At 43.1% G+C, this 19,721-nt stretch overlaps 2 protein-coding genes across 3 annotated transcripts in view; one reads left to right on the forward strand and one right to left on the reverse strand.

Annotated features, from left to right (window-relative positions):
- Positions 1-19,721, reverse strand: part of LOC130928500 (multiple PDZ domain protein) — a 39,778-nt gene that overhangs the window by 12,663 nt on the left and 7,394 nt on the right. Inside the window, exons 4-20 of the mRNA XM_057855156.1 lie at positions 16,982-17,101; positions 16,743-16,882; positions 13,229-13,379; positions 13,032-13,154; positions 12,750-12,941; positions 12,570-12,678; positions 12,283-12,371; positions 10,087-10,285; positions 7,932-8,009; positions 7,766-7,845; positions 7,559-7,705; positions 7,328-7,498; positions 5,229-5,384; positions 4,952-5,161; positions 2,241-2,366; positions 1,860-2,178; positions 461-659 (exon numbers count right to left, since the gene is read on the reverse strand). Of these exons, the coding sequence (XP_057711139.1) occupies positions 461-659; positions 1,860-2,178; positions 2,241-2,366; positions 4,952-5,161; positions 5,229-5,384; positions 7,328-7,498; positions 7,559-7,705; positions 7,766-7,845; positions 7,932-8,009; positions 10,087-10,285; positions 12,283-12,371; positions 12,570-12,678; positions 12,750-12,941; positions 13,032-13,154; positions 13,229-13,379; positions 16,743-16,882; positions 16,982-17,101 (2,609 nt within the window). The remainder of the gene's footprint in view (positions 1-460; positions 660-1,859; positions 2,179-2,240; positions 2,367-4,951; positions 5,162-5,228; positions 5,385-7,327; positions 7,499-7,558; positions 7,706-7,765; positions 7,846-7,931; positions 8,010-10,086; positions 10,286-12,282; positions 12,372-12,569; positions 12,679-12,749; positions 12,942-13,031; positions 13,155-13,228; positions 13,380-16,742; positions 16,883-16,981; positions 17,102-19,721) is intronic.
- LOC130928501 (adhesion G protein-coupled receptor L3-like) overlaps positions 10,125-19,721 on the forward strand; it is a 231,677-nt gene continuing 222,080 nt past the window's right edge. For both annotated transcript variants that reach the window (XM_057855157.1, XM_057855158.1), the window contains exon 1: positions 10,125-10,327. The gene's annotated coding sequence lies outside the window, so the exon portion shown is untranslated. The remainder of the gene's footprint in view (positions 10,328-19,721) is intronic.

The raw sequence follows: 19,721 nt of genomic DNA on the forward strand, positions 1-19,721 counted from the left end.
AAAAATTGTAGGAATAGATACATTTTGAATTGTTTTTAAAAAAATGTTTTCCGAAAAATCGGCGTTTATGGGGGATCGGAAATTTTTTGGGGGTTGTTCAAAAAATTCCCTGGGTCGCGTGAAAATTCCGGTCGTTTTGATATTGAACGGTGCCGATCGGTCAAGCGGTTAGGGCTGTGTGGCGCGCCGAAGAAATCCCATTAAAAAAAAAAATCTGAATAACACTTTTTCAAAGACCCAGATAATTATTTATTCCGCTGCGTCTAAAAACACGTTTTTGGCATAACTGTAAACGTTAAGGGGAAACTGAAAGAGAGCCTTCGTCATTTTTGGTACGTCTCCAAGTTGGAACGGAGTGAATCGGTCAAAGCGTGGAGGTTGCGCAAAAAAACAACAAACAAAAAAAAAGTACTTTTATGCGTGTATATGTTTGTGTTGTTGGTATGCCAACTGCTCTTACCCCATGTCTGGTCCGACGAGAGCGTGCCTGCGCAGCATGGCGCGTGCCTGTGCGTTGCTGAGTTTGACAGTGGGCTCCCCGTTAATAGCCAGGATGAGGTCGCCCACTCCCAGGCGCCCGTCACGACTGATGGAGCCGCCGTGGATGATGCTTCGGATCAGCATCCCCAGACCGTCTTTCATGGCGCACACCGTCATCCCTGTGGCGAGGATTTCTTAGTGATCCAAAACTATCCAAACTGCTTCACTGGTTTAGTGACTTAAACACCAGGGATGTCCAAACTGTACATTGCAGTCAGGCGCTACTTGTTTCGTCTGCAACCTTAAGGGGTAAACTGTAAAAGCCTGAAACTGCTAAAGCCTTCTGTGGAGTACTTATAAAACCAGGGTTTCCCCTCCACCTAAGAGATTGTGGTGCCCCGCCACTCCAAAATAAAAGGTGCCACGCCTTGCAAATGAGATGTTTCTTTTGTTTTTACAATTTTTTAAGGCCGTTTCAATCTAGCGGCAGCCGAGTGTGAAGGGTTCAGCGCCAACCTATTCATTGTGTATTGTCCATAATTAGTGTGAGAGCTGGTGTCAATGACAAAATCTCTGACAAATAAAATTGCTGCCGCGCTAACGTCAACAACGAGGTGCAGGCGTACTTATATCTGTGCTATCAGGCTGTTTCGGCAGGCGAAACTTTGATGAATGCGCTTTTTTCCCCAAGTTTCCTGAACTCTGGGACACTCGAAAAATGACTCTCATACATCTCCTTGCCAAGTTAACGGTACCTCGATGTGCGTTTGTGTGGAAATGTAGCTAACGAACAACAACAACAAAATTACCATCTCACTGAAACTAGTAAAACTCTACATGGCTATTCGAATTTTCCCCCTACTCCTTGAAATGGGTCCATTAACAGAAGGACTATTATTGTTGTGGTAATGTGGTACATCATTCCAAATAAATGGAAATAGAAGGACTATGACCCGTGGATTTTAATTTTTTGCTGCTCCAGGCATACTGTATCAGTTTATTTTTTGGTCAAATATGGCTCTTTCAACATTTTGGGTGGCCGACCACTTCACTACAAGATGTAAGTCATACTATTGCTACGAGAAAAAAGTCGTATTATTACGTAGGGTAACGTAGCTGTAATCAGCTACGCATTTTACGTACCTGTACTGTAGCTGAGACTTATGACATTAGCCTGGCTAAAGAAATATTTCAAAGATATATTATGTCATGGTTCTTCTTGGGGGAAAAAATGTATTTTTTTTTTTTTTGCCGTGGCACGACATGGTGAGGCTGTCAGACTCCGATGCAGCCCACCTATCAATCCTAGGAGAAACCCTGGACACCCCGGTATAGTCATTCATGAAATAGCTAGAATGAAAAAATGGGTAAACGCAAACCTAGACTGGAGTTGCCCTTGACCACCGTAATGGTCCGTTCAAAGTCGCCGGCCGAAATCGCTCGGTCGCCGTCGTCCGCCTTTGAATCGACCGCCTCGTCCTCGATCGGTCCATCCGCGAAATCCACGGAGGGCTCTTTCGCGTAACACTGAACAGATTCCGTTAGCTCGGGCTGGATTTCGGGCGCGATCCGGAGGTCATTAAAGAAGCCGTAAGACTCGCCGCCCTCTGACGTTCCAACCGAGGCGGCAAGGTCTTCATCAGAAGCGCCGAATTGCGCCGTCGCGGAAACGGGTCCGAAGTTGAGGTAACTTGAAGTCTGCGTCGAAATGGTTTGTGTTAATAAGATGGATTTTCAATGAGAGTATAGCAGCCGCTCACCTCGGTGTTTAAGAAATCCAGGTCCGAGCCACTTCCATCAAGCGCAATCATCGACGCCTGGAATGTGTCTTCTTCGCTGTAGTAAGAGCGCTCAAGTATCTTTTCGTCCACTTCGCTGGTGTCCACCTGCAATGATAAAAATTGCATTAACCCCCTGTTGATTAAAAATCTGGTTTCAAATCTGAGGTCGGACGTCCTCTCAGTCCCGGAGCAAACTATACAGTGCTGGGCAAAAGTATTGTCACCCCTGCAATTCTGTCAGATAATGCTGAATTTCTCCCAGAAAATGATTACAATTACAAATGCTTTGGTAGTAATATCTTCATTTATTTTGCATCCTTGCAAATATTTGGTAGCACATCTTTTACAAAAAATAACTGCGAACAACCGCTTCCGGTATCCATCATTGAGTTTCTTACAATGCTCTGCTGGAATTTTCGACCATTCTTCTTTGGCCAACTGCTCCAAGTCTCAGATTTGAAGAGTGCCATTTTCAGATCTCTCCACAGGTGTTCTATGGGATTCAGGTCTGGACTCATTGCTGGCCACTTACCCAGTGCTTTCTCTCCAACCATTTTCTAGTGCTTTTTGAAGTGAGTTTTGGGTCATTGACCTTCTGGAAGACCCATGACCTCTGAGGGACTCCCAGCTTTCTTACACTGGGCCCTACATTATGCTGCAAAATTTGTTGGTAGTCTTCAGACTTCATAATGCCATGCACACGGTTAGCAGTCCAGTGCTAGAGGCAGCAAAGCAACCCCAAAACATCAGGGAACCTCCCCCATGTTTAACTGTTCGGACTGTCTTCTTTTCTTTGAAAGCCTCGGACCAGAGAACATTCTTCCAACTTTTGGCAAACTCCAGCCTGGCTTTTTTATGTCTCAGGGTCAGAAGTGGGGTCTTCCTGGGTTTAGAGTCCCTTTTCATTCAGATGCCGAGGGATAGTACAGGTTGACACTGTTCTACCCTCGGACTGCGTGACAGTAGGAACTTGTTTGGATGTTAGTCGAGGTTCTTTACACACCATCCGCACAATCTTTCGTCGAAATCTCTGGTCAATTTTTCTTTTCCGTCCACATCTAGGGAGGTCAGCCACAGTGCCATGGGCTTTACACTTATTGATGACGCTGCGCACGGTAGACACAGGAACATTCAGATCTTTGGAGATGGACTTGTAGCCTCGAGATTTCCCATGCTTCCTCCCAATTTTGCTTCTCAAGTCCTCAGAAAGTTCTTAGGTTTTTTTCTTTTCTCCACGCTCAATGTGGTACACACAAGGACACAGGACATAAGTTGAGTCAACTTTAATCCATTTTAACTGTCTGCTAGTTTGAGTTATTGCCACCACCTGTTACGTGCCACAGGTATGTAACAGGTGCTGTTAATTACACAAATTAGAGAAGCATGACATGATTTTTCAAAGGGTGCCAACATTTTTGCCTGGCCCATTGTTGTTTTGCCCATTGAGTTTTGTGTAAAATGGTAATGACTTAATTTTTTCCCCCATTTTGAGTTTTTTTCATTGCTGGCAAAATAAATGAAGATATCACTAATACTACCAAAGCATTTGTAATTGCAAGCATTTTTCTGAAAGAATTGCAGGGGTGCCAATACGCTTGGCCTGAACTGTAGCTAAAACCAAACAAACGAAAGGCGCACGATGACATGACTTCCTGCCCAGCGTAAAGCCGCGGCGAATAGGAATCCCCGCTTATCCCCGAGGGAAAAGTGAAGAGATTCTTTCAGTGTCTCTAAGTGTTGGAGGATTACAATTGTCGGGCTCAATTTCGAGAGGCGACACCACCGACGTGCGCTATAACTCCCACCGTGGACGGTAATCCGTCTGACCTCGCCGCTTGTAATCCAAAGGCGATACAAGCGGGTGAAAATAAAAACCGACAAAAAACTGAAAACTGCGTTGAGCAAAAGTCGCTTGGGAGTTTTTGTGACCTTGCACCACGCTGTGCAACTTTGATAGACTAGAAACTGCAATTTCTGGAGAAATTACTCTGGGTTGAGAGATACAGATCTTAGCCCCGCCCAGGGCAATCAAAAGAATGGACAAACATGCCCATCAATGGCATTAAAGAAAGTAAATGCCATTAGAAATGAATGGGAAATTTGGGCGTTCATGGCCGTCAATGCAAGACCCTCCATAAGCTTCAATGTAATGGGGGACGTTTGGGGTACACGTCCAATTGATATCTGATCATTTCCTGTTGATTTGGGGACATTGCTTTTTTTTCCCCATTGAAAATGAATGGGAAAAATTTGGGACATCCGTGGCCGTCAATGGCATCGAGTTACATAGGCGTCAGTGGAATCCAAGTACATTACCGTCAATAGATTTGACATGCATGGCAGTCAATGGCATCAATGCAATGTAAATTCCATTGGAAATCCCATTGGAAGTGAATGGGAAATTTTCCCATTGGAAGTGAATGGGTAAGTTTTTGGCAAATTTCCGGGGAACTGTAAATTTTTTCCAAATTCTGTAAACAACTTTTATGCCCCTCACCGTCCAGGGATTTTTGATTGGAATTGAAAATTGTAGGACTAGATACATTTTGAAAATGTCCCAGATAAAAAAGGACAAACTGATGTTCTGTTTGTGTTCAAGCAAACCAATCATATTAGGGCACTCGTTTAGCTCATTGGTGTCGATTGATGGCGCTAGATGTTCAATCCAATCCAAAAGACCGCAGACTTACCGGAAGGGGTTTAGCCACGCCAATCTGCACAATCCCCAGTTCGGCCCCCTTGAGAGCTTGGACGGCATCTTCCAGACTGGCGCTCTCCAGGTCGGTGTCGTTGACGAACATCAGCCGGTCCCCCGGCAGCAGTCGTCCGTCCCGCTCGGCCACGCCGTCGGGAACCAGGGAGCGGATTACGATGACCGTCTTGGCGGGGTCCAGAGGATCCTGAAAGATGAAAGCCGAATGAGCTGCGAGTTCATGAAAACGACTCTTCCGATTGGTTTATCCTGACCTGATAGTCCAGGATGCTGAATCCCAATCCTCCCGCGCCCTTCTCCAGCTCAATATTCTGGACTTCGAGCTCCCACATGGCCAAGGGAGAACCCGTCGCCTCCTGTGTGGCATCATTCGCCGCCTCCGCCACTTCCGCGTCACGTGATTCCGTTTGCTAAAAGTGCAAATATAGCTTTAACTCTGGCTTTGATGACATTTAAAAGACAGGAACTGCCTTTGAAGTGTCCTATTTCCAGCCGGCATTGTTGGTGACTGCCGCTGAGGTGTGTAACTGGAGTCTCGCTGCCTTTTTTGTGAAACCTTAATCCATCATGCTTGGCTATGTGGAGAGCCAATGGAGCATCTGACAGCTCAGGCTAACCTAATCACATGTGGAGAAGCTCCACTGTCAAGGACATTCTCTCGAGCGAGGGTTGAGCAAACAGCATTGTTGACTGATTTTCAGTTCTGTAATCGACAGTGGTATGAAAAAGTATCTGAACAGTTTGGAATTTCTCACATTTCTTCATAAAATCACCATCAAATGTGATATTTGTCAAAATCACACAGATGAAAAAAAAGTGCTTTAACAAAAACCACCCCACAGGTTTTCATATTTTAATGAGGATAGTATGCAAACAATGACAGAAGGGGGAAAAATAAGTAAGGGAACAATCACATTTAATATTTTGTGGCACTTTGGCAGCAATAACTTCAACCAGACGCTTCTTCTAGTTGCAGATCAGTCTGCCACATGGATCAGGACTAATCTCGGCCCATTCTTTACAGAAATGCTGTCGTTCAGTCAGATTCTTGGAATGTCCGGTATGAATCGCTGTCTTTAGGTCATGCCACAGCTCATCTCAATGGGGTTCAAGTCTGGACTTTGACTTGGCCACTCCAGAACGTGTATTTTGTTCTTCTGAAAGCATTCTGAAGTCGATTTACTTCTGTGTTTTGAATTGTTGCAGCATCCATCCTCTTTTTAGCCCCAACTGTCTGACAGACGGCCTCTGTTTTTTCTTTTGAATTCATTCTTCCATTAATGATTGCAAGTCGTCCAGGCCCAGAGGCAGCAAAACAGCCCCAAATCATGATGCTCCCTCTACCGTGCTTCATGGTGGGGATGAGGTGTTGAAGTTCCATTTTTCCTCCACACATGACATTGTGTGTTACTCCCAAACAATTCAGCTTTGGTTTCATCAGTCCACAAAATATTTTGTCAAAACTTCTGTGGAGTGTTCAAGTGCCTTTTTGCGAACATTAAACGAGCAATAATGTTTTTTTTAGACAGCAGTGGCTTCCTCCCATGGACACCATTCTTGGCCATAGTTTTACATATAGTTAATGTGTGCACAGAGATATTGGACTGTCAGTGATTTCTGTAAGTCTTTAGCAGACACTCTAGGGTTGTTTTTTACCTCTCTGAGTATTCTGCGCTGAACTCTTGGCGTCATCTTTGGTGGACGGCCACTCCTTGGGAGAGAAGCAACAGTGACAAACTCTCTCCATATGTAGCAACCTCTCTGACCGTCAATTGATGAACATCCAGACTTTTAGAGATGGTTTTGTGGCCTTTTCCAGCTATATACAAATCAACAATCCTTGATTGTAGGTCTTCAGACAGCATGATGCACATCAGACAATGCTTCTCATTAAGACATTTCTTACCAGATGTGTGTTTTATAGTGGGCGGGGCAGCTTTAAACCACTCATCAGTGATTGGGCACACACCTGACTTAAAATGTTTGGTAAAATTTAGTTTCAATTACTGTTTAAGACTCCTTAAGCACAGGGTTAACTTACTTATTTTTCCCCTTTCTGTCATTGTTTACATGCTATCCTCATTAAAATATGAAAACTTATAAATGTTTGGGTGGTTTTAGTTAGAGCAGACACTGTTTTTACATCTGTGTGATTTTGACAAAGATCACATTTGATGGTGATTTCATCCAGAAATGTGAGAAATTCCAAAAGGTTCAGATACTTTTTCATATCACTGTATAAATATTGTATATCCTCCAGAAATGTCACATACATTTTAGTTTAAAATATGAATTCGAAGCACACGATTGGCACAAAATATGTAAGTTTGACACCTGTACAGGGAAAAATCACCTTTAACTGCGATCTGCCAGCTGAAGCATCCACTTGTGTTTTTGATTCGTCAGTGTCCGCCTGCTGGTGTGGGGCGGGTCTGCAGCACGTCATGTACACGCAAACGGGCAGCTCCTTCAAGATCCGGACCACTTCTTTGTGGCTCTCGCCGATCAGGGATATCCCGTTGACCTAAGACGCAAAGAACGTGCTAAACCCGGAAACCGTTGTACCGTGTAAAGTCCCGCCTACCTCGACGAGCTCATCCCCGCTGAATAGTTTGCCGCAACGGCCGACGGGTCCTTCGGGCAGCACCGAACGGATGTAGTGATGCCCGCTGTTGGCTTCCAGACTGATCCCCAGTCCGCTACTTTCGCTGAATTTCTCCACTTGAGCCACCTTCACAAATCGTCGCATTACTTCTCGAAGGAAATTCAAAATACGCTAGGTATTACGTACCACAACTTCATTATTGGCGCCAAGGATCTCTTGCCACTTTTTCACGAGCTCCTCTTCCTTGAACGGTGTCGACAATGCCCCTGCAAGAAATGAAAAATGTCTCTCGATCTCCTACAGTAGGCCGCATTTAAGTATTTTTAATCGTGCTGCTGTTCTAGCATCTTACCGTATTTGTCTTGTGTCAACTGATCTACGAGCGATGTGAAGCCAGCTCCGTCATTCGGTGCCTGTGGCTGCTTTTCATCTGAGCAGACAAAAGCAATCTACTGTATCGCTCGGAGGGAACAATAGAATGACGCCACTTGAAAGTAAGAACTTCATGCAACTGTGGCAATGACCTAGCTAAGTATGTCACAACCTTGGAACTCATTCAAAGCCATTGGAGCCAAGGTTAATTTAAGAAATAACAAAGCTGATATACGTAAGGTTCTTGATGCGTTTCCTTAGTTTGAGTGTTGTAAGCCAAAGTTGTGTGTGTGGTTAATGTAAAAACTGCTCATTATCTGGGGCTTTGCCTTTCAAAGGCCAAGATTTTCACGTGACGCAGGGAATTTTTCAAACGGCCCCGAAAAATTTTCTGTTCTTACGTAAACATTGATTTTCCGATTTAAAAAAAAAAAAAAAAACTTTAAAAATGTATCTAGTCCTACAATTTATTACCAAATCACATAATTTTGTGAAATTAAACTTTTAAACTTTTAAAGTCGTATGCAGTATTTGGAAAAAATTAGTTCCCCGGAAATTTGCCAAAAACTTCCCCATTCATTTTTAATGGGATGCAACGTCCAAATTTCCCATTCACTTCCAATGGAATTTACATTGACTTGATGCCATTGACAACCATGTGTCGAATCTATTGTTGCAAATGTACTTGGATTCCATTGACGCATATGTGAGTCGATGCCATTGACGGCCATGGATGTCCAAATTTCCCATTCATTTCCAATGACATTTACTTTAATGCCATTGACTGCCATGTTTGTCTATTCTACTGATGCCTTTGTACTTGGATTCCATTGACGCAAATGTTAGTCGGTCATTGACGGCCATGGATGTCCAAATTTCCCATTCATTGTCAATGGCAAAAAAAAAAATGTCCCCAAATCAACAGGAAATGACCAGATACCAATAGGAAATGTCCCCCAAATGTCCCCAAATGACCTGACATTACTAGGACACGCCCCACAAATGTCCCAAATGAACTGATTTGACTAGGACGCGCCCCAAAAATGTCCCCAAATGACCTGATATGACCAGGACACGCCCCCCAAATGTCCCCAAATGACCTGATATGACCAGGACACGCCCCCCAAATGTCCCCGAATGACCTGATATGACCAGGACACGCCCCCCCAAATGTCCCCGAATGACCTGACATGACTAGGACACGCCCCACAAATGTCCCAAATGAACTGATTTGACTAGGACGCGCCCCAAAAATGTCCCCAAATGACCTGATATGACCAGGACGCGCCCCCAAAATGTCCCCAAATGACCTGATATGACCAGGACACGCCCCCCAAATATTCCCAAATGACCTGATATGACCAGGACACGCCCCCCCAAATATCCCCAAATGACCTGATATGACCAGAACATGTCCCCAAAATGTCGCCAAATCATCAGGAAGTGACCTGTTATCAACAGGACATGTCCCCTGAAATGTCCCCAAACCAACCTGGGCGGGGCTATAAGATCTGTATCTTTTTTTTAAAGCAACTCTGGCAGGCAATGACTTCATCAGAATAATACAAGCTTGCATCGCTGCCCTCTAGTGGCGATTTTGTCTTTTTACTGTTTTTGGTATCTTGCTATGAAAAAATGTAAAAGATGTCATGTAGAATATTATGACTTTAAGGCCTTTTTTTAGACTGATGATCAAAATCTGTTTTTTAGGCCATTCAGATTGAAAACTCTTTTATAGTCTGAAAAGTCTCACAGCACAGATTTTTTTTTCTTTTTGCGAGACTGACTGAAACCACATACGGGATGAAGTTTCATATCAGATATGGACAAGATGCTTCTCAGTCTGAACAGCTCAGATGGGATTTCACTGTTTATGACGTCACTCGATGCTGGATGTCGCGTTTGTTGCCGCAGCAATTTGTCAGACCACCGTGACGTCGGCTCCCCGTTTGAAGCAAATTTATATAAAAAATATGTCATTCGTTTGTGCTCGTTTGTCCCGTCAACTAGCGCAAATTAATGGCATACCTTTGGGTCCATTTTCTGTAAATATGGGGCTCGTTTGATGTCGTTTGACATCTGTCTTAGACAATTTTGTTCCGAACACAAATTCTTTGATAGAGCCTTAAGTCTACCTTGCTCTGTTTTTGTCTGTCCCTCCGTGTCCAGGTCAGTGAGGACGGCAGCAGACGGCGGCAGGATGGTCACGACGGGGGTGATCTCATCGGGCCGGAATCCTCTGCGGATCAGCTTCAGGTGGACGGCCTGGCCCGTGTGTCGGAGGATTTCCACGGCCTGTTGGTTGGTGTACCCCTGGATGTCCACTCCGTCCACCTACAGGGGGCGCCGCCGGTCAAGAACCAATGGAAAAACATTGTGAGTGTGCTATTCTGCAAGCTAACAAAACCACTGTATCAGAAAATATCAAAATGTGTTATAATTCCCTCAATTAACTAGCAAGTTAAACAAGAATACAGGAAAAACACACACACATAAAGTTCCATCCATTCAGACTATATTAATTAAGAACGGCATGGCTCATTGTGTTTAATCTTTTATATTCACAAGAAAAATGTGCCATTAATTGTTAATTCCTCAAAATTATGCAAATCCACAGACTGAATGGATTAATTGCTCCCTGTTGAGAGCTCACATAAAACATTTCCTACATAGCCTATACTGGTAATAATAATAATATTAATTAGCGTTGACAAGGGGCACCTCCATGTGCGGGCTCTGAATAATTAAAGCACCTCCAAAAGGTGATTTAATTACCAAACGGACGATTAAAAAAATAAGCAGCAACAAATGGGCTATGTACTTTGACAACTTATGGAAAAAAAAAAAGTCTTCTTGCTTAATTTCAGCCTTTTAACTCTTTAATTGCTGTAAATTTTAATGAGTATCGTAAGTGGACGTCAAATCCATTTGAAGCAGAAGGGCGGCAGCCGTCTTTCATTTGTTGTCATCCCTCCCACTTCAAACGGATGGCACATCTAGCGCTGTCAATGGCAGCCAATGAGTTAATTAGCAGACAATCGCACTCTTGTTGTGGTGGAGTCGCGATGCAATGTCGGGTCGAGTCGCGATGCAATGTCGGGTCGAGTCGCGAGGCTATGTCGGGTCGAGTCGCGAGGCTATGTCGGGTCGAGTCGCGAGGCTATGTCGGGTCGCGTCGCTATGTCGGGTTGGGTTGCGATGCTATGTCGGGTCGAGTCGTGTCCGGTCCATTCGTGGTGCTATGTCGGGTCGAGTCGCGAGGTTATGTCGGGTCGCGATGCTATGTAGGGTCGGGTCGCGATGCTATGTCGGGTCGAGTCGCGATGCTATGTCGGGTCGAGTCGTGTCCGGTCCAGTTGTGGTGCTATGTTGGGTCGCATCGCTATGTCGGGTCGGGTCGCGATGCTATGTAGGGTCGGGTCGCGATGCTATGTCGGGTCGAGTCGTGTCCGGTCCAGTCGTGGTGCTATGTCGGGTCGAGTCGCGAGGTTACGTCGAGTCGCGAGGTTATGTCGAGTCACAGATCGTTCTGTGTGGGTGTGGCAAAAGCGGCCAAAGGGGCTCATTGGCAGGTGGGAACCAATTTTCGATCCACGTTTTTCAAGTCAGCTTGTCGAGTCCCGAGTCATTGTCTCACCAGTCGAGTCTCTAGGTCATGTCCATCCTAGTCAAAAGATTGTAAAGCCGAGTCGTGTCAAGTTAGAAGGTTGTAAAGACGAGTCATGTGAAAAGGTTGGAAAGACGAGTCATGTTGAGTCACAACAGATTTTTCCGTAACGGCGCGGTGAGAGCGGCCAAGGCAACCAAGTGGATCACTGGCAGGTGGGAACCAATTTACGATCCAAGTTTTTCGAGTCAGCTTCTCCAGCCTTCAGTTCAGTTCAAGTTTATTGTCCCCTAAGAAGGGGAAACTTGTCTTACAGCAGGTAATCATACAGATAACAGATAACACAACTCATACACATACAATAAAATAACACAGACTACAAATTTAAAATGCCTTGATTCATTGTCTCGCCAGTCGAGTCTCAAGGTCATGTCGATCCGAGTCAAAAGGTTGTAAAGACGAGTCATGTCAAGTTAAAAGGTTGTAAAGTCTCGAGTCACTGTATCACGAGGCTGAGTCTGCGTTTTTTTTCAAGTCTGAGTCGAGTTGCGAGTTGACTCGCGTCAATTGTCTGTTAATGAGTGAAACTTTAGACAAGGGCAGCTCAGAATGGGATTTTTTTTTTTTTGCCCGTAAGACCCACAAAAGATGATAAATTAGTCGTAAAGAGCAACAATAAACAGAGCCATTTCAAGAGTGCCTTGATGCTCGTCGGTGTACTTACAGCCACTATCTGGTCCCCCACGTGAATACGACCGTCTTGATCTACAGCGCTATCTTTTGTGATGCTCTTGACAAAAATTCCAGAGGGCTCTGCAAGATAGTAAAAGACAATAGACCTCTGTTTATAGCGGGGGATATGAGCCACCAGGAATAGGTGAAAATAAGCGTGAGAGATCATGTAAAAGAAACATTCAAGCCAAGCGTGATCACAAGATGAGCTGGAAGTTCTAAGGTGTGGCTGCACTGTCACACCAGTTGATTTTTTTTCATGTTGTCAATAGTTCTAACCTGAATTTTTATCGCCGACATAACCGGCGATTGTGATCCCCAAACCCTGGGTGTTCTTGATCAGGCTAACGTCAAACGCGTCGTCGTCGTCGTCTTCTTTCTCATCGCTCTATGAAAGAATGAGACTGTTTCAGCATTGGGGCCATCCCCTAAAATTATAAACGCTGCGTTTCAAGTGACCTTGTCCGCCGGGAGCGACGCCGGCGCGGAAGTGGAGACGGAGGGGTTCTCGTCCACGTGGCCCCGGGTGATGACCAGCTTCACCCGATTGCCGCACTGTCGCAGCACCTGCGCCACTTGCTCGCTGCCCATCCCGTACAGGTCGGTGTCTCCGATTCTTAGGATGTGGTCGCCGCTTCTCAGGCGGCCGTCCTTTAGAGCCAAACAGTACCAAAAAAAATGACAGTAGACCAGAGATGAGCAAAGTTTTGAGTTGGATCGGGTTAAATCAAATGCAATCACCTGGTCGGCAATGCCTCCAGGAAGGATGGTTTTCACAATAACACCGGTCGTCTTCCCTCCAACGATACCGAAGCCAAGGCCTGTGCCATCGTTAACCAGCTCAATAGTCTCGACGTGCTGCCACTAGACCATAATAAATGACAAACTGATGTCAAATTGTACGGTTATTTTGAAGAGTCTGCCACGGCGGCACTTACCAGCTGAGGTATGGGTCCCCGGGCTACGGTGAGACGCACCCTCTCGGATGCTCTCTGCAGGATTCCGATCGCTTGCTGGTGGGTCACCGTCTGGTCCAGGGGCTGGTCGTTAATGGCCAAAATCTGGTCCGCTTCCTTCAGTTTGCCATCGCTACAGGGGGTTCAGTGTCAGAACTGGGATTCCAACTGCTAAGCTTTCAGTTACTGGGCTAGCATCTCTATCAACTGTGCCCCACACAACCACTCGTTCTATAGATGTATATACTAAGCCTGAACGATACATCGTTTCAACATAGTGCTAGTTTAAATGCTATAAAATGCCAACTTTTTTTTTTGTATACAAAACTCTTAAAAAATAGTTCAAATACATATTCCCACAAAAAACGGCTAAATATACCTTTAAACTAAATTACAAATGCATTAAAAAAACATTAGCTCAAACAAAAACTTAGCCTTTGTTGGTCTTAACAGGGAGCAGCTGAATTCAGCCATGTGAAATAAGGCAGACTAGAGGGCAGTGTATCCACCCAAATCAATAAAACTAAAGGCAAACACTTTCAAAATAAACCATTACAACGCCACTTTAATTAAACGAATACTCGAAGCAGCAAAATTCGAATCTTCTAATCGAATACTCGAGTTAGTCGATTAATCATTGCAGCTCTAGATCGATTATCATCTAAAATATCTGGGGAAATGCGACAGTAACAAAAAATATATAATTGCCGTAATTTTCGGACTATAAGCCGCTACTTTTTTCCTTCATTTTGATACCTGTGGCTTATAGTCCAGTGCGGCTTATTTGTTGATTTATTTGGGTTAATATGGAACACTTCATTTGACAGCGGTGTCATAAGACTGTCATAAGACCGTCATAATTGTGTCATGACACTATCATGGGCATTAATAAATGCTTGTGACAGCTGTCATTTAGTATCATCTGGCAAACTATGTCACTAACTCCATTTAAGTCCAGCTTGGATCTTTTGCATTCATTCAAAAGTGAAATTATTGGCCGGTTAACACTAAATGACATATGTTACAAGCATTCATTAATGCTTTGGACAGTGTCATGTCATAATTATGATTGTCTAATGACAGTCTTATGTCGCCACTGTCAAATGAAGTGTTACCAAATACCATAACTAGCAATTAATGAAAAAAAACTGGAACGGTGACTAAAGAAATGTTTAGCACAGAACAAGATTTTTCATTATTTATATCTGTAGCACTGCAGTGTATGCTAGGAGGCATGTTGGACAACAACAGTGTTGACAGCAGGTGGCAGCAGAGGTTGCCTGTCTCCCCCGAGGCAGCAGTGATGGCCAAATGAAGTTTCTTGAAGCAATGGAGCTTTGTAGCCAATTGGTTCAAAGTTTCATGGTTGTTCATTTTGTCTTATGACAGTTGTATGATGCCGCTGTCAAATAAAGTGTTACCAGTTCATATCTTTTGGTGTAAATATCCCATAATACAGTGAAAACAGCTGCGGCTTATAGTCCAGTGCGGCCAATCTATGAACAAATTCTGTTTTTGTGCCAAATTTGGTGGGTGGCGGCTTATAGTCAGGTGCGTCCTATAGTGCGAAAATTAGGGTAAGCGATAGGTATGAGGTAGATGTCCACGAGATTTTTTACAGACGCCATTTTTTTCATTGTGACAAAATATGCGAGTAGAGATGTCCCGATCGATCGGCGTCCCGATCACGTCATTTTCAAAGTATCGGAATCGGCAAAAAAATATTGGACATGCCTTTTTTGATATATATATTTTTTAAATAGTTTTCTAATTGTATTTAACGTTACAGAAATAATATGTTACACTCATCCAGAGTCTTTAGTTTTGGCTTAAGGTAGGGTTATCAAATTTATCCCGATAATGGCGGTAATTTTTAAAAAATTGTATCACGTTAAAATATTTAACGCAATTAATGACTCACTCACGCATTGTCGCGCTCAATCTGTAATGGCGCCGTTTTACCTATATAGAGAGATAAAAGGCTGCGTAAAATGAGTAGAGTGAATTTTGGCAGCCTTTGGAGCCTTTTTTTAATTGGCTAAAGCCTTACAATCCCTCTCCCTACGATTAGAGCTATCTTGGGAAGCAATGTGGGGACGCAAGGTAGTAAATGATCTTTTTCTTAACACCCTATGTTATTTCCCAACACAGAGAAGATATATCACTTGGTAGCACTACGCACAGTCATGGTTCCACTTCCCATCATGCATTTGGGCAGAACAGTTAAATGGCTACAGTATCATTTACTGAAAGCTCAACAAATAAACTAGATGGCAATATTTAGTCACAATATACAAAGTCACATTTGTCCTTTAAGAATTACAAGTCTTTCTATCCGTGGATCCCTCTCACAGAAAGAATGTTAATAATGTAAATGCCATCTTGAGGATTTATTGTCATAATAAATAAATACAGTACATATGTACTGTATGTTGAATGTATATATTTGTCCGAGTTTTATTTATTTTTTTCTTAATGCATTGCCAAAATGTATATGATCGGGAAAAATTATCGGGAATGATTGGAATTGAATCAGGAGCAAAAAAAAAAAAGCAATCGGATCGGTAAAATATCGGGATCGGCAGATACTCAAACTAAAACGATCGGATCGGGAGCAAAAAAACATGATCGGAACAACCCTAGTTCAAATACATATTCCAACGAAAAATTGCTAAATATACCTTTAAACTAAATTATGAATGCATTAAAAAAACATTAGCTCAAACAAAAACTTAGCTTATGTTGGTCTTAACAAGGAGCAGCTGAATTCAGCCACGTGAAATGAGGCATACTAAAGGGCAGTGTATCCACCTGAATCAATAAAACTAAAGGCAAAAACTTTCAAAATAAACCATTACAACGCCACTTTAATTAAACGAATACTCGAAGCAGCAAAATTTAATTCGAATCTTCTAATCGTATACTCGAGGTAATCGATTAATCATCATCTAAAATATCTGGAGAAAATGCGACAGTAACCAAAAAAAAAAAAAAAAATATATATATATATATATATATATATATATATATATATATATATATATATATATTTATATATATATACAATTTAGCGATAGTTATGAAGTAGATATCCATGACTTTTTTACAGACGCCATTTTTTTCATTGTGACAAAATATGCAAGTGAATAATTTTTTCGTCATTTTTTTAAAACGAAATATTAGACATCGATTAATGATTCTAAGCTAAAAATGACAGACATTTTGAATAATAAATATAATTGTTTTTATGGCTGGGTTGACACAAAAGCGGTTGCGCGACGTCTGTAAACGAGGGTTTCCAGGGTAAAATGGACCAATTAAAAATAGTTCGGGGGCTTAATGCGCCATGAATCTGCTATGGCAGCATATAGACGTATTGTTCTATCAAACACAACAGTTTTGACTTAAAATACAGCAGTTTTTTTAAAGAGGCATGCAAGAGCAGACACTGCTTTTTCAGTCTGTGTTTTCTGTCGCTTTGACTACATTTACATACCTGTAAGCCACACTTCCCACTTGGATCTCCTGGATGAAAATGCCCAGTTCCCCGCGGTTCTCACTCTTCAGGCCCACCACGCTGAATCCCAGACCCCCCGAGGCCGGCTTCTGCAAATCCACGTGCGCCACGTAGCGCCCCTGCATCGCACGGGTTTACGTTTAAAGCAAATTCGACCGGAATTTCTTTTGGTTTAGAAGCACAAACGTAGGCAATCGGATTACAAATGGCGATTCTACCTGTGCCATCGTCTGAAGAATCTGGTCCAACTGATCACTTGGTGCTTTGCCATTGCTACTGTCCGAAAGCGCCGCACGGCTGCCGTTGTGTTGCGCTACCGCCGCGTGATCTCCAACCCCCTGTGAAGAACAAACAAATCTCTTAACTTATGCACCGCCAAAGATGACTTTCCCCAAATGTTCCCCGGCTTGTTCCGATCCAACATCGTGATGGTAAATTGGTTGCTGACTCGTTGACAAATATATTCAAACAGTTGGAGGATCTCAACGCGCGAGGCAGCGGACGCGTGAAACAGCGTCTGGGCAACGCTGTCTGTTTGCCTGATCTCCCTGTCCAACATTTCGGTTCCCGAAACTCGTTATCCCCCTTGATTAGCTGCATCAGAAGCCGACTAATCCTTCAGATGTGGCTGCTTTCTCCCACAACTGCTCTAAATATAAGATTTCTACTATCACTGCGGGCCATCTGGATGCCTCAATGTGCTTGTTTTTAATTACTGCGATGACAAATGAAGTGAAAGAATGGGGCACAGTACATAAAAATGTTATTTCCCCTAGCAAACGGGGAGTTGTTTTTATGAGGCAAATGAAAAGCGCGGACAAAAACACCACTATTACATCCAATAAAAGCTACACAAATGTAAGTCCCAGATGCTAATAACTGACTAGCAAGCTACTCCACAAAACCCCAGGCCGTGGTGACGTTAGCATAGCACGCTAAAGTGCTTGGGCTTTGTTAGCTAGGCTAACTAAGAGGATTAAAGTTCCAGTCTGGTTCTTGCACATTTAGGAAATTGTTTCCGCCCCACTTCACACAAAGCGAACGGCCTCTTGTGTGGTTGCTATAGCGACACGGGCTGACCGAGGCCTGCCCGACGTACTGCTTTCCAAGTTTGGAGGAATCTCAGCTTTTTTTCCCCCTCGTTTTCATCTCAAGATCCGACCCACCCTCTTGCCTCCCACTTGCATTGCTCGCATATTTTCATCTGGCTTTTGCCGGCCCCCTTAAGAGCTCTTTTCTGCCTACCCTAAGGTTGAGCTCTCAAATAGCACCAGGCTACCAGAGATATTGTCACACCAAACTCCCAGAGGTTCTCAAAGTTTGCTACGAGTACCACCAGTTGAGCGTGGGTTCCATCTAGTGCCAAGAGAAAGCTCAATATATTTCTTATACCACACGACAGTACCTTAAGTACAGCTCAGTTGTATTCAACTTCAACAACAAATTAATATTTGATGTTGAAGAATATTTTCTTAGGAACAACTTTTGAGTGGAATAGCATTTACCGTAATTTTCGGACTATAACCTGCTACTTTTTACCTTCATTTTGAATCCTGCGTACTGAATGCTTATGACAGATGTCATTAAGTGTCGTCCGGCAAATTATGAAGAGACAGCCAGATCCAAAAGTAGTATAAACCATGCAGCAAAATGTATTTTGACATGTGGCATTTTTTGGGGGGTATATAGCATTTTTTCAGGCCATGAACATCCCTGTCATTGACGGCTACGCACATCCAAATTTTCCATTAGTTTTAAATGGCAGAAAAAGATGTGTGGCTGTGATTTATGATCATCCACTTACCATTACAGCGCACTGACATTCAACTGGCACCAAAGTCAGGCTATGCCATGGATGGCTATGAACGTCCAAATTTTCCATTCATATTAAATAACATAAAATCAAACAAATCAAAATACATTTTGCCACATGGCAAAAAAACAAAACAAAAATGCAAAATCCATAATGCCACATGGCAAAATCCAAGTTGGCATATGGCAAAAAAATGCCACATGGCAAAAACAAATGCCACATGGCAAAATCCAAGTTGGCATATGGCAAAAAATGCCACATGGCAAAAAAAAAAAAAAAAAAAAATGCCACATGGCAAAATCCATGTTGCCACTTGGCAAAAATGTGCTACGGTAAAATCCCTGTTGCCACATGGCAAAAAAAAAAATGCCACATGGCAAAATCCATGTTGCCACATGGCAAAAAAATGCCACATGGCAAAAAAACAAATGTCACATGGCAAAAAAATGCCACATGGCAAAACCATGTTGCCATATGGCGAAAAAAAATGCCACATGGCAAAAAAATGCCACATGGCAAAATCCATGTTGCCACATGGCAAAAAAATGCCACATGGCAAAATCCAAGTTGCCATATGACAAAAAAAATGCCACATGGCAAAAAATGCCACATGGCAAAATCCATGTTGCCACATGGCAAAAAAATGCCACATGGCAAAATCCATGTTGCCACATGGCAAAATCCACGTTGCCACATGGCAAAAATATGCCACATGGCAAAATCCATGTTGCCACATGGCAAAAAAATAAAACAAATGCCACATGACAAAATCAATGTTGCCACATGGCAAAAACCATGTTGCCACATAGCAAATAAAAACAAATGCCACATGGCAAAATCCATGGGGGGGGGGGGGGGCAGATCTGGCCCATTTCATCGTTTTGTGTGACTCGCGACATTTTTTTTTGTTTTTTTCAGGGTTGTCCAATATTATCGGGAAAAACATTTTAAAATGAATGAAATGAAGAATATTTACTTAGGAACAACATTTGAGTGGAATAGCATTTACCGTAATTTTCGGACTATAACCTGCTACTTTTTACCTTCATTTTGAATCCTCCGTACTGAATGCTTATGACAGATGTCATTAAGTGTCGTCCGGCAAATTATGAAGAGACAGCCAGATCCAAAAGTAGTATTTGCCA

This window comes from Corythoichthys intestinalis, chromosome 13 (assembly GCF_030265065.1).
Source record: "Corythoichthys intestinalis isolate RoL2023-P3 chromosome 13, ASM3026506v1, whole genome shotgun sequence".
Classification (NCBI taxonomy): Eukaryota; Metazoa; Chordata; class Actinopteri; order Syngnathiformes; family Syngnathidae; genus Corythoichthys; species Corythoichthys intestinalis.